This window comes from Prenolepis imparis, unplaced genomic scaffold (assembly GCF_030444845.1).
Source record: "Prenolepis imparis isolate NDT839.2.m4 unplaced genomic scaffold, iyPreImpa1.0 SCAF_8, whole genome shotgun sequence".
NCBI classification, from domain to species: domain Eukaryota; kingdom Metazoa; phylum Arthropoda; class Insecta; order Hymenoptera; family Formicidae; genus Prenolepis; species Prenolepis imparis.
Genome location: NW_028141166.1, coordinates 18,238,962 through 18,264,381, shown reverse-complemented (window position 1 = coordinate 18,264,381; position 25,420 = coordinate 18,238,962). Strand labels below are relative to the sequence as shown.

The window sequence follows — 25,420 nt, the reverse complement described above, 5'->3', positions numbered from 1 at the left end:
CAGTAAATCGAACAAGGTTAATCGCAATCTTCCTGTATGCGATACGCATTATGATGGAAATCGTTGAATAGAATCGAATCATCCGCTACATTAGTCGTACTTATAGTTTAATCGAAAACGAAAAGATTGATAAAATATTTCTTCGTGCGCTAAATATTAATACTTGCAATATAATTAAATATAATATATATATCTTAACTTTTCTTCTATACAATGCAAAAAATAAAATAAAATTTTTTTACACAAATTGCTTTTGCATCATAGCCATAAAATAAAATGTGATATCATAAATATATGATTAATGAGAAAATTTATATGCAATAAAAAATTTTTTTGATATACACATTCGAGATTAATACTCGATTTTATAAATTTCATCTTCAGTCGTGCATTTGCTTAGAATGAACGTTTCTGTCTTGGCAATCGTGAATTTAAGCGAGACATACATCAGCCGGTGTATTAGAATATAATGATCATGTGCGTACGCGAGCTAACAAAGTGTTCGGGCACTCAACAGTAAAACACTCTTGGCACTCGAATTTACATATTGTAGCTGGCAAGCAAAAGAAAACAAATAAATTTATAGAAAATTATTTCGGTTCTGAAATATTTAATTTACTGCAAGAAAATAAGTTCTAAATTCAAAGCTTAATATAGCATAAGTATATATACGTTCACATATTAAAAATACTCATATATATATAGTTTATATTTTTTATGTATATATATATATATATATATATATGTTGTCTTATGTATATGTCTCCCAACCTGATTGAATATATTTGTTTATTTAAAGAATCACATTCATTTGATTTAAACTATATATATTGCATATTTATCTTAATAAACTGAGATCTTAAATCTACGTTTTTCTATATCTCAGAACCTGCCTCTTTAGAATATTTCTCTCCCTCATATTACGAGAAATTTTGCGTCATTCTAAACAAGAATGTGTTATATACGAGAACGTAATTTATTCTCAATTAAAATATTTTACATTTCTTATTGTTAGAACTAATTTAATGTAATATATGCGGAGGGAAGAGTCCCATTCGTCACAAGTTGAAATGCGCTACTGCTGTTCGACGTGTCACGGACTTGTAGCCGAGGCGCGGCTACAGAAATAGCTCGTGACTCAATATTTAGGCAGCGCCGATTTGATGCAGCACTCTTTCGTCACGGAACCGTCCCGTAGGACAGTACAATCCTGCCAGCAACAGGAAATTTACCATCGACACCAGCATACGGTTATATTGCATTGAACAATATATTCTACTCAGTACGATTGAATTTATTGTAAAATTGACAGAGAAGAAGAATAAGCTCTCTTGTTTCGATCTTCGAAATCTATATTATATTCCAAGAGATTTGAAAGCTTGCAAATTTTTTTCGTAAAATTATATAACATTTGCTTAGAAAAATAAATATAAATTTGAATATATTTAATTCTAAAATTATCCGTGCATCTCGCGCGTTAATATGCTGATGTTTTAGATTTTTTGGTGGACAAAAAGGCATAGTCAGAAGTTTAGATAAAAATTTATTGAAGTGTTCATTATCGTGTAACACAAACTTATGACAATGCCTGTGAATCGTATGTACCTATAAATTTATTCATTCGTTTTATATAAATTATTTTACACAAGTCCACACACGGTAGACGCTAAGATTAGACGTATGCATAATCTCTGTCTATGTACATTTAATATATGTAATATACATATATTTTATCTATCAAGTAGAGTATAAATATATATATTACATATATTACATAAGATATGTAATGCATGTAATGTACATATACTCATTCTTGTAGAAAATACGTTGCACGGCCTGCGATTACTTGACCCGCGCTCGTCCAAATGTTTTTATACGAAACGCAAAGCAAACGTAACTGGTTAAACCACTAACTTTGTACTCTGCTTCCGCCATTCGCATAACTAAGACATTATTTGGTATTGCAATAGTATTCAAAATAATAATCATAATAATAATAAGATGAAAAAAAAATATTATATGCAATTTTTCATATATGTGTACTGTTGCAGATTTTTTTTGTAAATTCAGCCTTTTTACTAAAATCTTAGGAGAAAAAGTGCCGATCTAGAAAGAATAACTAAATTTTTATAAGACAAATTTTACAAAAAAAAAAGAAAAAAAACTTTATATTCTCTTCTGGTGAGAAATTTTACGATTAGTCTACGCTCTTAATGTAGTTTCAAGGAATAATCAGCGGCGAGCGCGTTTTTCCAATCGTCATTTAATACTACGATCGCGCTGTAAACGCGATAACTCAGTCCTCGACGCACGAAAAATAAAATTTGCCCATTGAACATGTTCAATAACGCTAAATAAACACAGTTTGGGCGTGGTCACTTCGCAAATCAGAATGCAATTGAGCGAAGAAAATTAATCGCTTTTTAAACCTATGCGTTCTATGTACACAAAGATAAAAATTATGGGCGCGCTAAGGAGTCTCGCGCCACTTTAGTAAAAGGGAAGTACAGTTTTTTTTTATACTGAAGACGTTCCCACTATCAAAGCGTCCTTCATCCCCTTGTGGCGCTTATTAGCAAGGATTCTTGTATAAAACTTTACAATAACTCACCGAATTCTTACTCAATAATTCACCGAAGACACATCTTCCCATATTAAATATTGCAATCGTCCTTGTATTCCGAACTCCCATCTAGAACATCCGTCCACTGGTGGTGTCCCCTCACGTGTCAGCGTCAATCTGCGCGCGACGAAGCGGTGGAACTCACGCCAGCTTCATGTATATGGTGCGCTCTCGCATCTTACAGTGCTTGAGTTCTTTGAGTGCTCGTTGCGCTTCGCTAGGTGATGAGAATGCAACCCGAGCGTCTCCGGTCGGCATACCCCTGTCGTTGTAACGACGAATCACGTTCTCCCGTTTAACCTCGAAGTCACCGAAGAATTCGATAATCTCATTAATGTCCGCTTTGAACGGCACGTTTTCTAGGGATAATACGCAACCAGGTTTGCCGAAGCCCATAGTTCCATCGCCGTAGTCCATAGACGGAGGGTGACGATTCAGCATGTGTCGCGGCATCATCAAGCCGGGTGGGCAGCGGGGCCCGAAACCGGTATTGCCGAATCGCGGCATGTGGCCCAATGGACCGGCGGAGAAGCGTGGCGGTCTCTGATGCTGGTCTATCGGTGGAAAATGCTGTTGTTGCGTCTGTTGCTGCACTTCCGGCATATTGCCGAGGGTTTCGAGCATCTTGGAGCGAGGTACTAGCTCGATGGTGGGTACGTTCTTGCCGAGTGGCAAACCGTTCTTAGCGATAGCGCGTTCCGCCTTCTCGGCCGAGTCGAACTCGCAGTAACACTCGCCGGATGGCTTGCCCTGCTGATTGAGCATCATATGGATGTAGAGCGGCACGATGCCGATGTCTGAGAAGAAGTCGAAGATGTCGCGGTCGATTGTCTGGAAGGGCAAACCGCGCATGAAAATACAATCCGTTTGATTCAGGGTCAATTGCTCGTGTTCGCGCTTCGCCTGCGCAAACTTCTCCTCGCTGATCGCGGTCGCGGTCACCTGCTTGCTGCCGATCTTCAGTGTCGTGCTCAAAGACGACTTGGCGTCCTCGAGTCGCGCGAATTGTACGTAAGCCATGTACTGGGTGGTGCCGGACTCTTTGGTATTCGTGATGAAGAGATCGTTGATCTTCCAGTCGTGGAACAGCTTAGCTATATCCATCTCTTTGGTGAAGGACGGTAGTTCAGTTAAGAGAATACACATGGAATTTCTCACGTCGCCGTCGTCCTCCTTGTCGGGTGAATAAGAATTCACTGCCTTCTCAAAGATACTTTCGTCCAAGTGAAGTACCTCTACCTCAGAACTTCGCACATATCTTGTTCCGGTTAAGGCTTGATCCTTACCCTCGGACTTACCGAACTTAATATACGCGATACCTACGCGATTACCGTGAGTGTCGTTGATTATCTTCATACCGTCCTTCCTGATATAGATACCCTGAAACGCGTGACGTAGATCCGCATACGTCGCGCTCAACGGCATGTTACGTACTTCCACGCAATGACCGCCGCTGCTGCCGTTGTTCTTGCTGTCGGAGAATCTCGAACTGCCGGACTTCCTGCTGGACGATTGACGATCATTCTCATAGTTTCCAAAATTGGAGCCGGACTGAAACGCGTGTGGATTGCGTCGACCTTCGAGCTCCTGCATCTTGCTCAAGAAGGTATTATTCGGCCTGGTACCACGATAATTGCTGCTCGTGCCGTATTCCTGATTGTTGAATTGGTTCGATCGGCTGGAGAATCGTCCACTTTGATCCACTCTGCTTTGCTCGTTTGAACCCCAGGGCTCCTTGGAACGAGTTCCCAGGCTGCTCAGACTTGGTAGATTTGCAGTGCTTAGATTCTGCGTTAACGACGTCATGCCTACCGTGTGGCCGAGCGCCTGCACGTGCGGTTGTATCAGATTGCCGACGCCATTGAGACCGTTTATAGAGAATTGTCCCGATTGCAGCATCGGCTGCTGTCCTATGACGGATGTACCGAAACCGGCAATGGCCGAACGCTGAGTCTCCGAATCCTGGGACAGAGCGGCGACACCAGCGCCTAAAATACCGGGTGCCAATAGGGCGGCCTGCATCTGCGTTTGAGGCGGAACCTCCCAGACACCGTTCTCGAGCGGCTTCTTCGACGCAGCCACTTTATCCTTGTGAAATTGGCCTACGCACACGACGTCGTTGTTGTCATCCTCGTTGGTGTTGTCCTTGCGACGATCGTTCGCGGAGCCTCTCTTCGAGTCGCGATCACGCGACCTTGTACGATCGCGCGACCGCGATCGATCTCGGCGACGTCGCCGATCACGCCTGTCGCGTTCCCGATCGCGCGACCTGCTGCGATCCCGCCGTCGTCGATCTCTGCCACGATCCCGGTCACGACGGTCTCGGTCGCGATCCCGATCGCGCGATCGGGAACGGTCCCGCGATCTCGATCGCTCGCGTCTCTCCTTCCGATCCTTGCTGGACTCGCTGTCGTTGTCCTTGTCCCTCCTGTTGTCAGTCGGGGAACCGGGCTGCTTGCCACCAGGAACCACGGCCGGCACCGCCACAGGCGCGGTTTGCATGATGCATTGCAAGCTCAAGGTCTGCTGTCGCGCGTTTTCGATCACTTTTTGCATTTCGGTGCGCGAGCTCAGCAGCAGCTTGATCTTCATCTCCTTGATCTTGCCGCCATCGTGCATCATCGCCTGACGAGCGTCCTCGTCGGTGCTGCAATAACGTTTTCGTGAGATTCCTGATCCGTTTTCTCCTCGTAAATTCGTTAGGCAGCTAAGCTTGTTAAAGCTCCAGTATATTCTTTTTTTAAAGCATTGCGAATGCCATTAGTTTTTCTGTTTACTGCTTCAGAGTTGTGCGCAAAAAAATTGCTGCTTTATCCGTAAGTGACAACCCGTCATGCTAATGTATATATCATATGACGGATATTGATCTTGTCCTTGCGTAAGATAATTTATTTCAGGTATGTGATACGAGTATATAAAGGATAATTATTACACTATTACTCTGAATAATAACGAGGTCCAGTAATAACCGGAAATTACTTTTCAATTTTATGCATCCATATGAGCCAACTTCTTATAACTTTCTACTAATAGTCTCTTAAATAATCCACGATTAATTTATCAAATTGCTGAAGTAAAATTAATCACAAGTCAAGTGGAAAAGATCTTTTACTGTCTTTTATTAGAATCTAAACTATTATCATGATCGTTGCACCTAAACAAGTTTTAGCTACAAATAATTCTAAATAATGGAAAAAAGATAATCTATTAAATTTTTAATCTGCTAAAATTCTATTTATTCTATTTAAGAACAGAATCTTTACTTTTTATTTACGACCGTAGACTTATATTTTTTTGCATACGCCACGAGAAGAGTAATCCAATAATGATATAAAATATTTAAGCCACAGCTGTTGAGCGAACGACATTGCAATGATTGCAGGAAATGAGATGTAAAACATATCCATATTGTGTCGTCACATCTCTCTTTTCAAAGCAACCGATTTGTGCGCTTCAGCGCTTACCTGAATGCGATGAACGCATCTCCCTGTTCGCCGCCGACAATATGGACGCCTCCCTCCGGGATGCTGAGACCTCTAAAAAATTGGCGTATGTCCAATGCGTTGGCGGACCACGCCAGATTTTGCAGCCTGATTATGACGCTCATTTTCGACAGCTCGTTCGATGTAAACCTCTGCAACCGAGTCTGTATCTGCAACCGAGCCGTGAGGTAACGAAATTATAAACGACGAAGATAATGAACATCTTCAATGTGATTATGAGCCGCAATCATGAACTAAATCAGTCGCCAATTTGTTCGTTAGGATGATTGACAAATATTGTCAAGACGCAATCATCGGAGAGAAGGCAGAACTGAGAATAAAATATTTTTTCAGAAAGATATACACATTCTTATATTGATCTTTTATTATGTAATATCCTTTATTTATATTATAGTATAACATTATATTTTTTTATAATATATTGCTTAAAAAATTGAATATTTTACATTTTACATAAGATCATATCACATAACATTATATATATATATATATATATATATATATTTGTTTTTATTATTAATTTAATATTAATAATAATTTATATTTTAAACGTGATTTTTTTCACGAAAACTTATATTAATGTGTTACTACATTATGATTCATTAGATTAATGAACAAATATAAAATGCTGCTTTTTTAATTATTTTTTTTATTTCTCTCACACATAACTGCTCTTCTTGCTTCATCCTAATGTCCAAATAAAACTTGACCTCTCTAGACATCTCATTCTCTTAATTTAACTGTTTTTGTTTTATTTTTGTATCTAACAATAAGAGAAGAAACATAAATCTTTTTACCCTAGTGATAAAAAAATATATCGGTCGTATAGGTCTACTTTAATTGTAAAAGTATTCGAGTTTGCTTGTATGTCGCAAACGCCAGTACGTTGCAGGATATTATTTTCTATATGACTTGAATAAGTCATATAGAAAAATAAGTGAGGATGAATAACAATGAATTATTGAAATGTTCAATTTTTAGTCGATACACATCTTTCGTCCATACAATGCACAGTTCGTATACGCTTTTTACTTCATGGTCAATCGATTATGATTATATCGTATGCTCAGGTAATTGCAATTGCATGTACAAAAAAAATTCAGAAAATTGATATATAAAAGAAATCCAACATTTATCTTTTTCTCGTGCCGTGTCCTAATCTTACAATCAGTGACAACTCTCTAACTGGCTATGTAAAAATAATCTCCGATTTTCGACGAAGTTTATGGGCGGGTATTTCTCATATTCACGTGCAGCGTGTTCCTCTCACGACTTGCGCAATGCTTTGCAAAGGCAAGTAAACTTTCTCTCTATATTGCTGATGAAAACGAACAAGATGGTAGATAACGAAGATAATAGATATCTCCTTAATCAAGTGACACACATACATCGATGACCCTCCTGGTATTCGAAATAATCCAAGATGCTTCATTCATTTCTTTCGTGAATACACAAGTGGTGAGATATTGTTGAACACTCTATTGCAATTTTTTTATTCGTCATTTGCATTTAACAGTGTGTGCTCAACCGTTGCCGAAGGCCACGCAAGAACAGACACGTGAATAGAAACGAGTAATCGGATTTATTAGCATAAAAGGTGTTTGAGCGATGTTTCCACGAAAAACATGCGCTTTACATGTTTAATCGTATGCGTGAAATGAACGTTTAAGTGCTTGTGTTACGGTTGACGAAATATCAATTTCAATATCTCAATGAAAAAAAAATCGTTTATCTTAAATACTTTATTTAGTATTTAAATCTTATGTTTTGATTATATATATATAAATAAAGATACGTTTTATAAAGAAAAATCTGTTATCAATTTTTATTTTGAATGAAAAGCGCGAAAGACGAAGGGACATGTAACATTTATTGAAGGCATTTATCAATATTTATCTGCGTTATTATTTAAACTTTTCCATAAGATATGAAATGTTTTTATTATTTGCATTTATTCAATGTAAGAAATAACTTTGTGGAGGTCTAATTATTTAATATTATAATAATTTTAATAATGTCAGAGAAAGCACTAGACTTTTTCGCAGTTTTATATTATTTATTTTGTAAATTTATATTTTTAATATCTATATTTTATTTTAATAATTTATTTTTCGCGACTAAAAAAATGTTATTTATATTTTTTATTAAATATTACAAAAATGCGACCGTCTGCATCTTTCTGCGACACTCATAATTTATTTTTAGACAAAATTATTGATATAAATATAACAAAAGTATAAAATTAGCTAAAAAGATATAAATACTGTGCGTTTTCCCGTTTTCTTGAAATTGTACAAATAATAGTGTTATCTTTTTTTCACATCGACGATGGCATTGAATTTGTGCAAACGTGTCCTTGTTAAATTGCTTGCATCGAGTTTGTGTGAAGTACCGGCTGTTAATTGCACTACTATTAATCATTTGGATGTTGCACGCGTATATTCTCATATTTGCGCAACTAATACAGTCACTCATAGCTTAATTTGCAGCTTTATTAATTTCAGGGGATTAATTTTAGTTGCGCAAGTAATCAATTATTTTATTCAGAATGATTATACCGTTGATATTTAGCATCGCATTGCAGAAGTTATAAAACATAGATTTCATTGATTTTAAATCCTATGATAAATTGTCCACGCTATATAAAATGATGGCATTGGGAAAATTTTCTTATCATGTGTCTATTTATAATGCTGAGGTGAAGAGTTGTTTCCTCTGGCTTATGTAGTGGCTAATTAGAAAATCAACTATATATTCATTTACTAAGAGTAAAACGTAAATCTATTACAGCCTTTTTTTCGTTTTCTCATAAAAGAGAAACATTTTAATATTTGACTTCATGATTGTATGTAATTATTACGTTAGTGATAATTATATCACTAATTATTAAATTAGCGAAGTGTTTAGTTTGATGTATTTGGAAAAATTTTGCAATTTAAATGTATTTGATATTATTGAAAATGTATGTATAATTTATTCTTAGAATTATAAAAATAATTAAATATAAATTTAACGTGAATAAATTATATGTGAAATTGGTTTACAATTAATTTTGAATTATTATTGTTTAATTAGTCAATTTATAAAAATAAATTTGAAATTATCAGCTATAAATAATCTCATAAAAATAATATTAACTATAAAATATAAATTTAAAAAAATATCAAGTGTATTTTATTAATAAAAATAGTTTAATTTTTCAATTTTATTTTTAATACTCTTTTTAGCAAAATATATATTAACTGCAGTTAATTGCTTGTATTGTAAAGTCATCGAAGTCAAACATTATGTTTATTATGATGCTTTCCTTCAGTCTACATTCTAGCAGTGTATATTTAAAGTAAAAAGATAGAATGGAAATGTGCGCTCTTTCTTTCTTACACATGACAAATGTAAAGTGTAAAAGATTAAAGGAGAACATCCTTTTACGAGCGTTATGGCTGATTCACGGTCAAAATACGATGAATGTTTTTAATTATTTTACACGATATCTCCTCGTACATGCGTATTATATACGCTCGTATGTGCCAATTTTTTCTTTTATTTATATACTTTATAGCCGAAGAAAGACTTTGTATTGACAATGTTATTTTATATAGGGAAAGTAATATAAATTAATCGTTCTATTAATTTCTAATTCGTGCAACATCTCAAAAATATTCGCTGAATCAGTTGTAGTTTATAGTTACGTATACAAACATCTAAAAATTAAGATCTAAAAAAATTAGATCTTTTTCTCAATAAATAAATAAAGATTCGAAGTTCAAAGAGTCAATGACAATCTGTTATAGACAGAAAAACAAATTCACTTGTCTCGCCATCAAATAAATCAAGATAGAGCACACAAAGTAGTGTTGATATAAACATGTTTTATATCCAGAGCAATCATAGACTTGAAAAGTCTAGAAAACATCTAAAAACCTACACGTGTGCACTCAACGGCTTTATTATTACAGCAAATTCCGAAGGCGCCGAAGGTTTGGCACAGAAGCGCCCCAAGGCACACAAACACCCACGCATGTTGCGGCAGTGCATCAACAATCGAATCATTGAGTTTAGTTTAATCTTTCTTTATCGATCGTAAATTCTTCAGACATACACGCGAAAAAAACTAAAGCCTCAACTAAAGAGAAGAAAATCATGAACAATGTAAAATCGATGTGTAATCTATGAAATTTTAATATTAAATAAGTATAAATATCAATAGTTGAAGAAATCGCGATTTAAGTTTTTAAATAATAAACCAATCTAAGAATAAATTAAAATAATTTATAATTAAAATTAATCAAATATTGATCTTAAAATAAATCTTATTCAATCTTTAAAATAAATTAAAATAAATTAAATAAGAAAACTAATTTTAAATATAAATGAATATATATATTAATATGACTCTTTGAGTAAAAATTTGATCTCCAAATGTTTTAAATGTTGAATTAAATAAGGAAATAATTTTTTTTCCCCCTCAAATAAACATCAATTTTTGAGCGAGGAAGACTACTTCTTAAGTATTATGAATGACAAGAAAATAATTTTCATTCACGAGTTAATCGTAATGTCAATTATTTTGTAGAGCTTGTATTCGATCTCTAAATATTTGGAATAAATTAAGAGTTCGATCATTAAATATTCTAAGTAATAGATCAGCTGAGAAGGAAACAATTTGCATTTATGAATATCGATTCAGCGAAATGCAGTTCAATCTAAGTGTTTTGAGCGAGTTACGAGTTTTTTTTTTATGGTAAGAGAAAATAACTTTCATTCGAATAATGGTGTCTATACACGATCGAAATAAAAATTCGATCTCTAACTGGTCCAAGTGAGAAGGAAATAAACTTTTCTTTTATAGGGAAAGCATTTGGTGCAACTTATCGTCGAGTTCTACTCTGTTGAATATTACTCAAAAATCATCGTATTTCGATATATAGTTATGGTAGTCGTCGTAACCGGTTATTTTCACGCCACCGAAGTAGCAATCGGCTGTCCCCTGATTACCGCTATTTACGACTACATATTACTCGTTCCACCGTTGCGACACTGTGATTACCAGCCCCGTCACTAGAAACCAACGTCGTTTATCATTCTAATCCTAAAACGAACGATCAGATACGACAAGACAGAACTGCGACAAAAAAAATAAATACGTTTTCACGCGCATTAACGGTAATTTCAAAACAGAGACGATCGAAAGACGTCGTACCATAAATAATTGGAACGTCTATTAATTCATTCCAAGAAGTTTTCACACAGGTCGATTCTCTTCCATGCACGCATACAACGCGGAAATCCTTTTTTTCCGGAATAAAATTTCGTAAAGAAAAAAAATGGTCAATTCCTTTACTCTCTCGATCGACCAATCGGCAGGTCGCCTGCTGTGCTGTTTTATAGTAGCGCGAAGTGTCAGATACACGTGTCTGTTTTCTGTCGACGAACACGAAGACGCCGCACGCGCGTTCCTCGTCTCTTCGGCTTCCATCTGGCACGAACTGCTGAATCCTCTCGTTGAAATCGAGCCAAAAAAAAAAAAACTTCGACGATCGTGCTGCGCTCATTTCGAATATACGATCTCGTGTGAATTTCTCACGGACGAATCCGTGTTATGTTGAACGCAAGAGTGTCCTATTCGTTGATAGCGCGGCACAGACTTCTTCGCAGGACTTAATAGGGAGTACTTTCGAAGTACTTAGGAGGGCTTGCGACGAAAATGAGAGGCCAAGTCGTCAAGTGTTCTTAGCAAATTCTTCGGAGTCGGTCGACACACCGAGGATGAGAGTACGATGGTACAATAATATGTTCATCATCTAGTAAGATATTCCTTAAGTAGATTTTAATTCAACGATGTGGAGATTCAGCGGTGCAAAACTGGAGAGAATCCAAATATTGTGTATTCGAAATCCCAGCAACATTGATGCGATGTGTATGGATGAATAGTTAGTTCGTTATGTTGGTGTCGCATTATGTTAAAAAATTTCTAACTATAACGCTAGAAAGTACTTAATTACGATATCTCATCGTAATATTTTTCCGGCAAGATTTAAATAAATGAGATATCAGAGATGGTAAAACAAAGCTGAAATTCGAAGATTATTCATTCGAAATTCATGATGTATATCGATGTGATAACAGTAGTGTGTGTGTGTGTGTGTCACAGTTCATCTAATAATATTTCCCTTAAGAAATTGATTAATCTAAATAATGTAATATATATATATATATATATATATATGTAATAGATAAAACGTTGCATAACGCTGGAATTCAAGTATGTGTGAATGAACAATTGATTCATTTCTATAAATACATCTAACGTAACATCTAATGTTAAAAAGTATGTGATGATAATTTAACATCGATAATAATACAATCGTAAGTTTCGTCGCGTTTATGTATATTTGCGTATAATTACAAGAAAGCAGTAAATCAATTAATTTGTTATTGTATACAATGTAACTCAATTAAGAGTTTTCTTTTTTTATATCTTTTTTAATCTCGCGTTTGCCACAAGCAAAATATTGCAAAACTGCTGTATGCTTTATAGCAATTCGCGTGTTTAAAATCGTGTTTTATATCAATAAATAGTGTCAGAATAGGACATTTGCTCAAGTAGAAATCTGTCAACATCTCGTGATGTTGTCGTACAATTTCGCGAGATGTAGAACAATTTGTCAATGTAAAAAAGGGGGAATTCGGAGGGGGAGGGGCGAGGGAAAGAGAAGGTCGTATACAGATACGGACTGTCGCGATTCACGTTCAGCTTGAACACCATAAAGAGATCACGTAAAACGTAGACGAAACACCGTATCGACCAACAAGACATATAACAACAATTGCAGTTGGCCGTTCTTTGTCCGAATAATCTGACCTTCCAGTATAAAAGTTGTCCCTTACCGACGATTATTCCCCTTTGATCACGTAAGATGATTTCTTTAGATTTCCCCTCGTCGATAGGCCAGGATCATATAAAATCAATTATGAAATTGTACTCTGTTTGTCACGTAATTAAATTCCATTATAAAGATTAGACGGCGAAAGAAAAATGCCACTCGATAGGCACTAGGCACAAAAATAAAAAAATAAAAAATGGTTTTTTTCCGGCTGTGATATGGGTCTGTGCCTGACACGTGTGAGGGATGGAGACTTAAAAAAAATCTACGTGTCGTCCACCTGAAATGCATTATGCGCAGTAAAGAAAAAAAAAAAAGCGTTCGCGACGATAGAAGCAAGTCGATAAATCACAGCCGCCCTTTTAGTCTGTTATCCGTTGTTGCGCTTCCTCGCTGCATTACAGGTGCAAACATATATCGTAATCGGTCTATAGAAAGACCGCACTGAACAAGAGCATATGTATATGATAGTTGTTAGAAACATTCGAAGCACCAAAGATTTTCAATGAAACAGAATCGTTTCAGGGTCTATACGAGAGTAGATTCCTACTTGAATAATTCTTTCCCTTTGGAACCGACTATGATAATAGTGCGATTCTTTATTTTATTTTTGATAATTCCATTTATCTCTCTCATACACATACGAATGAATCACATCATAAAGTATTATCGAGATAGGAACGTACAAGAAAATGCTTTAAAACGAAAACTTTGTCGTATATTTTCGTACACTTGTGGGCAAGGTAACTTTTTGCAGAAATTTTTAGCGCAAAAGTTTATTTTGTTATTTAAATTATTTTGTTGGATTACGAATATAAATATGATCGATTTCTCTTTCGTATTTCAAGATTTTGTATATAGATATATATTTCTCACGCTTTTCTGTTTCACGGATATGTTTGTTAAATAAATTTTAGCACTTTTGCGTCTTAATAAAATACGAAGAGATTATTTAACATCAAGAATGATGCAATATAGTTACTCTCTAACGCATCATACATTTTCCAAGCTTCAAAAACCATGTTGCAAAAACTGCATTTCGCCGCATAAATAATATATTCCGCTTGTAAGTTATTTTCTGGATTTTAAAATAAAACTTCTCTCTGCCTCTATCTTAAATTTCAAAATTTTAATTGAAAAATATATTTTAATGAACTTTTGATAAAAAACTATAGACTCGACTTTCTCTTAGCAAAGCAAAGTTAATGGAAGAATATTATTTATTTTTATTGTGTTTATTTAATATTAAAATTTATAATTTTGCTTAAATTTTTTACAATCTTTATCATGTTTTCAAAATGATTGATATTTCTTATTCTGACAAAATTAATTTTTCGAGAAAAAAAGGAACAATATATTAATCATTGCATAAAGCAATGACAGATCAAATTAAACTTACCTTTCTTTTTTCATTAAAAAAGGTTATTAAAGTTATTCAATAATTGCCCTAAAATATGATAAAGTTAAAATTGTTATGTGTATACAATATAATATCCGAGTAGAAATAGCTTATTTCATTCTTTATACAACAATTCATTAAAGGTAGCGTATATAAAGACATAAAAAAAGATTAGCAACAAAACTTATTACAAATATATTAGTTAATTTTTTAAGGTTAATCTCAATCTAGAATAAAAGACAGCTTAAACAGTTTTTTTCTCATATTTCCTTTAGGAAGTAGCATTATATTATATAATTGTTATTATATTAATTGTATTATATATTATTATTAATTGTATATTATATTAATTTAATGAGAAATAATATATATGATTTTATTCATAGCAGAAAAAGCTACATTTTATCCTGCCTAATCTTTTATTTAATTTAAGTTTAAGTCAGAGAGTGCGGTTCTTATACAGGACGCATGAAGAGATATGCAAATCATGTCATCCATTTCATTTACATCGTTTTTAAAAATTTCTTTATTTTTGTAAATTCGGGATTATAAACTACTTACCGTTATATATAAGATTCTAAATATATATATAGCGGAGAAATCAATATAAGAAAAAATATGGATATATAAAGATACATAAATAAAGATGCTTCACAAAGTGCTCAAATGACAGACAATTAAGTTTGTCTGTATGATGTAGATAATATTTTTTCCTCCAAAATTATGAACTAATTTTATTACATTATAGAACGTTACCTTTCTGAATTTATTTGGCCTTCTTTCTTCTTTCGCTGTCTTTTGTTCTCGCTCTCTCTTTCTCTCTCTCTTAGTTGAAATATATGAAAAGAGATAAGAGGCGATTGAGAACAAAGATGATCGAGCTAGCAGTGGCACTCATCAATGATGATGAACAATAAAAGTTAGCTGCATCATTGTCATTCTATAAAATCTCCTGAGCAGGCCGTACATGTTCTTCATACCTAATAACACTGTCCTGCAACATACATTAAGTTCCCTCTCACTGTAAATAATTTTGTGGCATTGCATTCAACTTTTTATTTTCAGGCAGTTATTATCTATCAAACTATAAGTTTGAATGTATATTTTATATAGATATATGTCGCACAATGACAGTATTTGCTTTTAGTTGCAGATAACATTCTGACACAAGCAAATGCAAATTTTTATTTAACTAAAAGAATTGATAAACTCTCACAATTATTTGCCTCAGGTTTTATAATTTTCGATATTAAATATCTCTCAATGTATATACCAAATTAAATTTGTTTTTGAAGTTTTGCAAAAATTTTCAAGTAATGCATTAAAGTTCAATTTTCAATATTATCTTTATAATTAAGTGTTATATATATTCATTAAAATATCTGCTACTGAAAGGAAATGCAGTAGTTGTGAAACGATAACATTAAATTCTTTTGAAAAATATTTTTAATGAATTTTATCTCCTACTTTACATGTATGTATTACATACTAAATACTAATACAAGTAATATCAATTAAATATGTATTACAGACTAAGATTATAGACACGACCCCAAAATATTATATAATAATAATATTAAGAATAGAAAGTCAAACAGAAGATATCAAGCGCCAACACATGACAAAACCTAAATGAAGACTCCGCATGCTTGAGTGAGAGGTAAAGAGATTTCGGAATATATATACATATATATATATATATAATATATATAAATACTATTTCTTTTTTTAAGATAGTATTACATTTTGTTGTCCTTCCTACCTCTCTTCTCTATTCTTTCAAAATTTTTTTCTAATTATTTTCCTCACTACTAAAAAAGGTTATGTTACGTTATGTTCGAATCTTTGTCGATCCGTCGATCGATTTGTTTTTATCGTATCTTATTGCATCGACGCCAGGAAAGGATGAAAATTCTTAAATTATACTTTAACTGAATTCTTGTACATACGTTTGTAATTTCTCGGGTTTATTTTTTTTATATTGTCTGCATGGAACTCTGGAATCGATCGAACGTTTCAAGGATTCTCCACGTGGTTTCTATAAATACACCACACTATACCACACTACCTTTCACGCACTTTATAACGAGGAAACTAAGTAATTAATGCCCGAAATATTTCTCTGTATTATACACGATTGATTTTCTTCTACCTCTCGCTCAACTTGCGTAAACATTAGAAATGTGTATGCGAGTAATAAAATAAAGTAGTAATAAAAACAAACACAACGTGCGCGAAATTTCTCGATTTCAAGTAAATATCGCGCGGACTCCAATTTTCATTTACGGATTTGTTAATGACGCCACACCGCGAGAGCGTCGTTAACACTTGTAACACGATGAATCGCAAAAGCGAGAATCACAGAACCAAGTACACAGAACTTCTTACCGTGAATCATCAATCGACGAACACGATAGCGCGAAAAAAAAATCTTAAAAATCACATCGTAAGAAAAAAAGGGACCGAGAGTCTCGCGGAAACTCGCGTAAAATAGTTAGCGTGTCTCTTTGCGTGTGTCGCGTTATCCAACAATATCCGCCATGTCGATGCGATCGACGGGAACGAAATATCGAGCAGTTGATGAAAATAGTCGGCCTACGCCGAAATATTCGACTCACCGAGATTGTTACGCGGAAGCGAAGGACATTTCAAGCGAAGGACGCCGACTACAAATGATGAAAACAATTTTGTAGACGCGACAAGAAAATATGCGATCGGATCCCGCGCTTCGATGTGTATCCGTGACCGTGGAGGAAGAAGGAGAGCGTCGAAATGGCCGCCTGCCTACGCCGTGCACTCGGTCGTGTGAACCCCGTGACGCGGCAGACGGCGCCACTCGGCGGCGTTGGTCGTTGGTCGTTCGTGAGCGCTCGGCGCCTCGGCGGCGTTCGTCAACACTCGGCGGCGTTCGTGAACGCTCGGCGCCACTCGTGACGCTCGCCGCCAATGCCGCCTTCGGCCGGCATTCGCGAACATTCGGCGGACGCCCGAGGTCACTCGAAGAGTTTGTGCGTGTGTGTGCGTTTTTACGTTCGTGTGGCGGCGTTTTGCTCCGTAGGTTAGGTTCGCGATTCGGTGCTACTCTGCCGTTTGCCTGTATTTATCCATTTTCGGATCCATTTATCCATTTGTCCGTGTCCGTTCTGCGGTGATAGTTCGAACAGGGTTTCAGGAAAATGGCGATGACGACGAATCAAGTGAAGGGTAGCGGGTGGCCGAGGCGCGCGAGCAATAGCTCGTTCGAGGGAAAGGTGGTGCAGAATCAATCGGTCACCATTAACAGAACTGTAAATTTGTAAGTGGCTCTCTGTATAATACACACGATATATACTTTACTCGATATATTTTTTGATAGAATTATTATATCTAAACTGCCTCTTTCCTCTGTAGGACCGGTCGATAGAACGCAATTGTAAACCATTATAATGCTAATTAAACTTATAGCCCTTTTTAAAAACATTTCGTTGTATTTTGCGCGGCGTTAATAATCGCGAAGCGGCTATTTATTTTTTTCTTTAAACACGAAATCCATAGAAATTTTAAACAATTCGTGTCCAATATATTTTTATATGCGAGCTTATTTGATTTATTATTGTATGAATGTTATAAATTAATAAAAGAGCGACTATTGTGATAGTTACATATAACTAATTGTATTATATACGAAATGTGTGAAAATATTATTTGTTGAAAATTCTCGAATTTAAGGCTCATAGTTCATGTAAAACTTATTTGCAAAAGCTATTATTAAATGTATGAATATTTGATTCGTACACAATGTCAAGCATCATTTCTTCTTACAATGTTTGTAAATCTACTTGTGTAACTATTGTTACAAACCTTGACATCTCTTGCATCCATAATATGAATAGATTATTGATTTATATATGTACGATAATAGAAGGAATTTTTCTATTGTGTCACTTTTTTGATTTTGATTGTTAAAATGCAGAATATTCTATGATCAACTATAGATCAACTATATAAAGTCGAATAAAATCTGTCCTAAGTTTGTACAGTCAATAATGCTCAATGCTAAACAAATTCCATACATATTTCCCCCATTATTTCACTCTTGCATTCTATACTTTATGTAAAACATAATATATCTATATGTATTATATATATATGTATGTACTACCTTGTGTGAGGTAGGTTTTATAAATATATATCTATATATATTTAGATTTATTTTATATTTTAAGATAGTACATAATATATAATATGTGGATATTGTTCTGCCTAATTTGTTATAAAAAGACAATGAAAGGAAATAATTGTATATAAGATTTATGTAACATATTATAAATATGGCATATCATATAACCATTTGTGTTAAATATTTTATGTGTATCTATAATGTTACAATTATAATGCTTTAAATAATATAAATTAAATTATTATAAAATATATACTTATTATGACAATATATCTTTGTTATGAAGAGAGATTTTTGCACACATTTTTATCAAATAGCTAATTAATAACTAATCTTTGGTTTGTTTAGCCTTTTTCTATCATACAAATTTCCATTTCATTATCTTTTTTAAACTTTACATGCAATATATCATTACAATCATATAACAAATATATTATGAGTTTGAGTTATATATATATATATATATATATATATATATGAAGAGAAATTTGAAAAAAATTAATAAATTACATAGAACTAAATTTTGTATTGTCTTATAAAATAATTACGACAAACAAGTAAGCGTGAAAAACTATCTAAAAATCTAAGAATATAATAATATTCATTGATTACTAATTGTTATTTGCTGAAAAGTATTTGCGGAAATATGATTGTAATGATACAAGAAATTATATTTACTGTATAATTAATTTGATTGTACTAAATGTAAAAATGAACCCAAAACTTTGAGTATATCAATGTGTAAAGATGTTTTATATATGCATATGTAAAAATTTAACATAAAGCGAACATTTTATGGTAAATAAGCTGCTTCATTCATAATTTGCTATTATTCATGTGTAAATGCACATGTATATTATACAGTTCACTATTAGTATTTCGCTCTATGTTTTATAATTATGTTTAAATTGTAAGATAAGTCGGGGAATTATTATTAAATATGTAAAGAAAGAAATAGAGTAAAGATCACAAATTTTATTGTATTAAAATTCTAATTTAAAGAATGAGTAAAGAATAATATTTTATTACAAAATTTTGCATATTTGATGCAAATTTATTATTATTAAATTGTATATTTATTAACAAAAAATATATTTTAATCAAAATTAGAAAAGACAATAAAAGCATTAATTATCAATTAAAAATACTATTTGATAATAATAAAGGCTCTTTTTGTTCATTCAAGCTACTTTCTTTATAGCTTATAAATGTCTGAATATTCTATCTGTTATTTACAAAAGTATAAATATTTTTTACATTACAATATGATAATTTAATTTTAATATTTAAAGTAGAAGAAAACTTACATAAATTGTTACATTGTACTTACATAGTTTTGATGGTTGAATATTGTAATACCGCATCAAGTATTTGAAGAAACTGGGTTCAGTTATCGATGGATTAAGTTAAATATATAAGAGCCTAACAAAAGCATACAACTCATTTATCATAGATATCCTTTGACAAACTATACATTTGGAACAAAAGAGCCACTCTTCGAGAAAGATCCATCAGTACCAGCGAGATTTCAGCGCATGAGAGATGAATTCGACAAAATCGGCATGCGGAGAAGCGTAGAAGGAGTTTTACTGGTACACGAGCATGGATTGCCACACGTTCTCCTTCTGCAACTCGGCACAACATTCTTCAAGTTGTAAGTTCTGAGAATATATAAAATTATGTAATTTGTGATAAATAAATTGCACAAATGTATATATTTTGAAACAAAGTAAAATTAAAATATTTTTAACATGCATAAAAAGAATATATATATATATATATATATTTGCATAAACATTTACAGTTTAATGATAATATATGAATTTAAAATATATGTCTTTTCTGTCCAGGCCTGGTGGAGAACTCAATACAGGAGAAGATGAGGTAGAGGGCCTAAAACGGCTCCTTACAGAGGTAACAGTTAGCACGACGCCTTATGCTGCCTTACAGGCTGGCTAGGAGTGGCACTTTCATATCGTTAGATTGTAACATTGTCTTTATAAATATCATCATTATTGTACAAATCCTGCAACCGTTTGTAGAACTTATGTAACCGGGCCTGTAGCTCCATATATGCGGGTTTATTCTTTTATTCTTATACTATTTTGTACTCTTTCAATGTGCTGCATGCCCGGACACTTTAATGTTGATAATTCATGAGAAAGATCGCTTGTTATTTATTGTACCTGGTTGGCTAAGAACATTGTTCTTATTCTCATTGTGTATGTGTTAGCACAGAGAAACAGAAGAGACAAAAAATAGAAGAATGTAAAATAGTGACAAGAAGATTGTATACAAGTGTCGCAAATGTCTTTCTTGAAATTTGTAAGCTATAAGAAAATTGACTATATATCAAAGGGTTTAAAATCTCTCATTGCGAGCAAAAATATCTGATTGGTACAATATGTAAAAGGATTCATTACAAATTCACTCGTAATTGTCAAATTGACAGTAAGACAATAAATTTGAGATTTGTAATCTCTGCTATATTTTTGATCAATCTATCAGTATATGAGCAATAATTATTTCGTTTAATTAGGTATTCATATATATAAACACCATAGACGAAAAGATGAAATGTATGTACATATATTTTTGAGAAATGCCGATATCACTTTCGATTAAAAGAAAAACCTTATCACATAATCGTCGATAAACTTGAACATTGTTGGAATCGATATTATTAAGTAACCGCCGTAAATGTCTCGAAATATAATAAAACGTGTGCAACCATGTTCTTAGTGTACTGACCGAAGAAGAATGTATTTTATCTCATAGTTTATTCGAAATTCAGTAAAGCGCAGTATCAGACAACAAATGGGATTGATTTCTAGACTTTTGGACGGCAGGATGGAGTGAAACAGGAATGGGTTATAGAAGACACAATTGGAAACTGGTGGCGTCCAAACTTTGAACCACCTCAGTATCCGTATGTACCGCCACACATCACAAAACCAAAGGAACACAAGAGATTATTCCTGGTACAGTTGCAAGAAAAAGGTATAGCATATAAGTCAGATAAATTTATTGATTTATAATCTAAATTAATCTCATGGATGAATTTAATTAAATTCTTTTTATATGTTTAGCTCTGTTTGCTGTACCAAAAAATTACAAATTAGTCGCTGCACCGTTATTTGAATTATATGATAATTCGCAAGGTTATGGTCCCATAATTTCATCTTTGCCACAATCATTGTGCAGGTAAGTTCAAACAATCTGCTTTATATTGGACAAAAAAGTAGACATATATATAGTTTTATAAAATTGCTCTTTTTTATGTTTCAGATTTAATTTCATCTATATGTGAAATTAAAATTATAGAGAAAAACAAATTTGGAATACTATGTTTAATTTAACAAAAATCCACTTTAAATTTAACGTATGTATGTATGAGATGATGAATACTTGGAAAACATCTGGTTTATGTATGTATAATATATGAATCATTATATGAGAATTAAAATATTTTTTAAGTAGTATTTATATAATAACCCATCTATGCCATTTTTCATCAATTTTTGTATTTAAATGTAAATTTTTTATCTTTGTCTTTTTATCTTTTTAAAATAATATAGTAACTAAATATAATACAGTAAAGCCTAGTCTACAATGGCAGTAAGCAGTAAGCAGTAAGCAGTATGAAATGGGAATTGCCCATTTCGTTACTCCCGGTCTTTACATCCACTAAAAACAGTATACTCTCTATTCCTACAGCCTTGTTATTGCCATTGTATACTGTTTTTAGTGGATGTAAAGACCGGGAGTAACGAAATGGGCAATTCCCATTTCATACTGCTTACTGCTTACTCTATACTGCTTACTGCCATTGTAGACTAGGCTTAAGAGATATATGATGAAAATGTCATGGGAGACATGCTATGATAGTCTGACACAACTTTCAATTTACTTTTAATTAATTTTGAAAGCAAGATATTTTTCTTAAATTTATTTCTAAATTTATAATATGACTATAATTTATCAAAATAGCAATTGTAGAATAATTTTTGTAAAGTTCTTATGATAGTTATAGTATAACACTATTATGTTATAAAAAATCATAAGCCAAGTAATATATATTGTCTGAAAATATTTTCTAAAATATAGTGTAGAATTATAGTATAGATATTAATAATTATTATTTCTGTTATGATATAAGATATCTTTTAATTTGAAACAATTTCATTTTTTAATAATTGAGTTACAGATTCATCAAAGGTAATAATATTTAGCACGATAATTTCAAATTCATCATTCAATCATTGATATTGTTTTGAGTAAAATTTAATAAATTATATTTTAAGCTTCAGACATATCAAGAAAGAAATTGAGAAAAGAAATAAATAACACATAACAGCAACACATTATTTTTCATTTCAGTTTTTATTTTAATATTTGAGAAAAACTATTTTTTAATTATATATAAAATCACAAAAAAGTTATATATATATGTATTAAATTATTAATTATTTTTGTCCTGCTTGTTCATTATTTATTACATGTTTCTTATAAGCTATTTATTTTTTTATATATTAAAAATTTATTTTATATATTAAACAATATATAAAAATAGAAAAAATACACTAGTAATATATTTCTTATTTTTAGTACAAAAAATATATATTAAGTGTTTATATTTAAAAAAATTTTATATAATTTAGGTAGCTTATATCAAATTATATGTGTGTATGCGTGTGTATGTATGTGTGTGTGTGTGTGTACTTATTCTGTCAAAGTTAAAAATCCTGATTAATATGCTCTTAATTGCATTTTCTGACCTTTTTCGCAATATCTTATCGCGGTATATATGTGTTTTATATTTCTTTTATATCTTATTAATCAAATTTATATCTTATCTGATCGATAATATTTATTGTATTTTTTCTGTTATATAATATTTTAAGGAGAGTGTTTTACAACACATGTACATAATAATTTTTATTCTATTTTATTCCTATTGTCGTTTTCTCTTTCTTTTCACAAACGTTTAAGAAAATATGCAAAGTGTAAAGAAAATACAATTCAATAGAAGATGTAATTTAGTTATATATATTGTGTGTGTTGTGTGTATATATATCGAAATTTATTATATTTATATTTCTTCAATCAATTGTTAAATTTGTTTTACACCCTGACGACTGAATTCTGTTTTAACTGGAAACAGCATCGGAGTACTGATAAATCTGTTAGTAATCACACAAAACAGAAAATGTTACTCTTGTTTTTTTCATCAACTTCTCACTAGCTCTTGTTAATATTTCCTGGAATAGATCCGATAACATAATACCTGTGTTTGTTTCAAGAGCATAGAATTCAGTGGTCCTGACCACAACATGTAATCTCTATTAATAGTAGACGGTTCTAGTTTTATGGAATGGTATGCGCTCCAATTCTCGAGCGTACTCTCGCCGATAATCCCACAAGAAGTGATCGATGACGATCGCGTTGACGGCCGTCGTCGGGTTCAAGTCCAATTTCGGATCGGCCTGGATCAATCTTCGCACCTCGTCGCAAACTTGCTCGACCACCTCGATCGAGCAGGCACGTATCTCGACCTCCTCCCTGTCACCCTGCTTCAACGGTACGTCGGATTCGAGCTTGCTCATGAGGGAATCGCTGTAGCGCATAGCGCCGAAGTGCACGAGAACCTGGGGGATGCGGTAATCGGCGAACATAGCGATACTGTCTATATCGCGGAATTCACCGAGTCCGCGTCCCTCGAAGCAGGCCCATATGTCGCCTATCAGTATCTGAGCCCTCTTGTAGATGCTGATCCTGCGACCCTCGTAATCGGCCTCGTCCCGATACGACTCGAACTCGTCGACGATCAGCTTGAGCAGCTTCTCGGCTGAACCATCGCACGACTTGATACATTTAACGAATGTACCTTCATACTTGTCCAGCAAAACCTTGCCGGCCTCGTGCAGACCCTTAATTCTTTCCTGTACGAGCGGAATGCCGGTCTCACCGTCGTCGCCTCGGAAGATGCTCTCCACGTCCTGTCGCGTCAGCTGCGAGTAATACTTGGGATCCCACATCGGCTTCCCCTCGTCGATGGCCCTCTTGACGGCGGCGCAAAACGCGAAGTATCCGGTCTCTCCGTTCACCGTCCACTTTTTCGCGCCCGTCTCGGTCCAGAAGGAAAAGTTCAACGTGTCCAGGACGAATATCCAGTCCGCCGCCCTGGGATCGTCGCGCTGGGGATGAAATTTGATCTGCGAGAAATTGCCTGTACGAATCTTACCCGTCTTGATACCGTCGAGGACCGCCGAGGCCAATCTCTTCACACCCTCCCTCTCGACGAACACGTGCTTCGCCAAGCCGGCGACCAACTTCGCGGACTCTTTTGGCAGCAGAGCCATGACGGATCTTGGCCTGCTGATCGCAAATTGTACGTTCAAATTGTGTACCAACGACTGCGAGAGGAAAGTGTAATTCGCTTCGTCGAAACACTGGCAGGAATGAAGAAAGGCTAGGAACGAGAAGCGCACTGGAGCACAGTGGAACGTCGTCAACTGGACTCTGAGGATGATGAAAATGCGAAGATGTCTTGTGCATCTAAAAAAAATGCAATCTTCTTTATCTTTTCTCACACGTCAATAATAAGATAAGATATATCACAAAGATATAATATATATATACCGACTCGTTTGCGAAGGATAAAATTCGTTCCCGGGTTTATTTTGACATTCATGGCAATTAAAAATATCTCTCGTGTAAAATCTAACAAATAATAAGACGTGTAAAAGAAGACACATATATTTTTCTTTCATGAATTTCTTTTTAAATTTTTATATGTTGATTTTACATACACTTTAAATACAGAAAAATTTGTCGCGAATAATATATATT

The 25,420-nt window shown here is 33.8% G+C and overlaps 3 protein-coding genes across 4 annotated transcripts; 1 reads left to right on the top strand and 2 right to left on the bottom strand.

Annotated features, from left to right (window-relative positions):
- Window positions 1-728: 728 nt before the first annotated feature.
- LOC145939996 (uncharacterized) lies at window positions 729-17,230 on the bottom strand. 2 transcript variants are annotated; one of them, XM_083044731.1, is made up of 5 exons: window positions 17,028-17,230; window positions 16,359-16,447; window positions 15,166-15,403; window positions 6,088-6,275; window positions 729-5,270 (listed from the first exon to the last, which is right to left on the bottom strand). In XM_083044731.1, exons 4-5 carry the CDS (start codon window positions 6,228-6,230, stop codon window positions 2,765-2,767), a joined length of 2,649 nt encoding a protein of 882 aa, XP_082900857.1. In that variant the 5' UTR covers window positions 6,231-6,275; window positions 15,166-15,403; window positions 16,359-16,447; window positions 17,028-17,230; the 3' UTR covers window positions 729-2,764. The 2 variants fall into 2 exon arrangements, with proteins under 2 accessions (XP_082900857.1, XP_082900856.1); XM_083044730.1 differs by lacking the exon at window positions 16,359-16,447 and having other exon boundaries at window positions 17,028-17,228.
- A 145-nt stretch (window positions 17,231-17,375) lies between these two features.
- Window positions 17,376-22,580, top strand: Cpsf5 (cleavage and polyadenylation specificity factor subunit 5). The gene is made up of 6 exons (XM_083044734.1): window positions 17,376-17,704; window positions 20,022-20,222; window positions 20,419-20,482; window positions 21,403-21,568; window positions 21,658-21,772; window positions 21,857-22,580. Exons 1-6 carry the CDS (start codon window positions 17,586-17,588, stop codon window positions 21,876-21,878), a joined length of 687 nt encoding a protein of 228 aa, XP_082900860.1. The 5' UTR covers window positions 17,376-17,585; the 3' UTR covers window positions 21,879-22,580.
- Window positions 22,581-23,024: 444 nt separating this feature from the next.
- Window positions 23,025-25,341, bottom strand: LOC145939997 (queuosine 5'-phosphate N-glycosylase/hydrolase-like). The gene is made up of 2 exons (XM_083044733.1): window positions 25,211-25,341; window positions 23,025-25,126 (listed from the first exon to the last, which is right to left on the bottom strand). The coding sequence occupies exons 1-2, from the start codon at window positions 25,339-25,341 to the stop codon at window positions 23,914-23,916; spliced, it is 1,344 nt and encodes a 447-aa protein (XP_082900859.1). The 3' UTR covers window positions 23,025-23,913.
- Window positions 25,342-25,420: the final 79 nt, after the last annotated feature.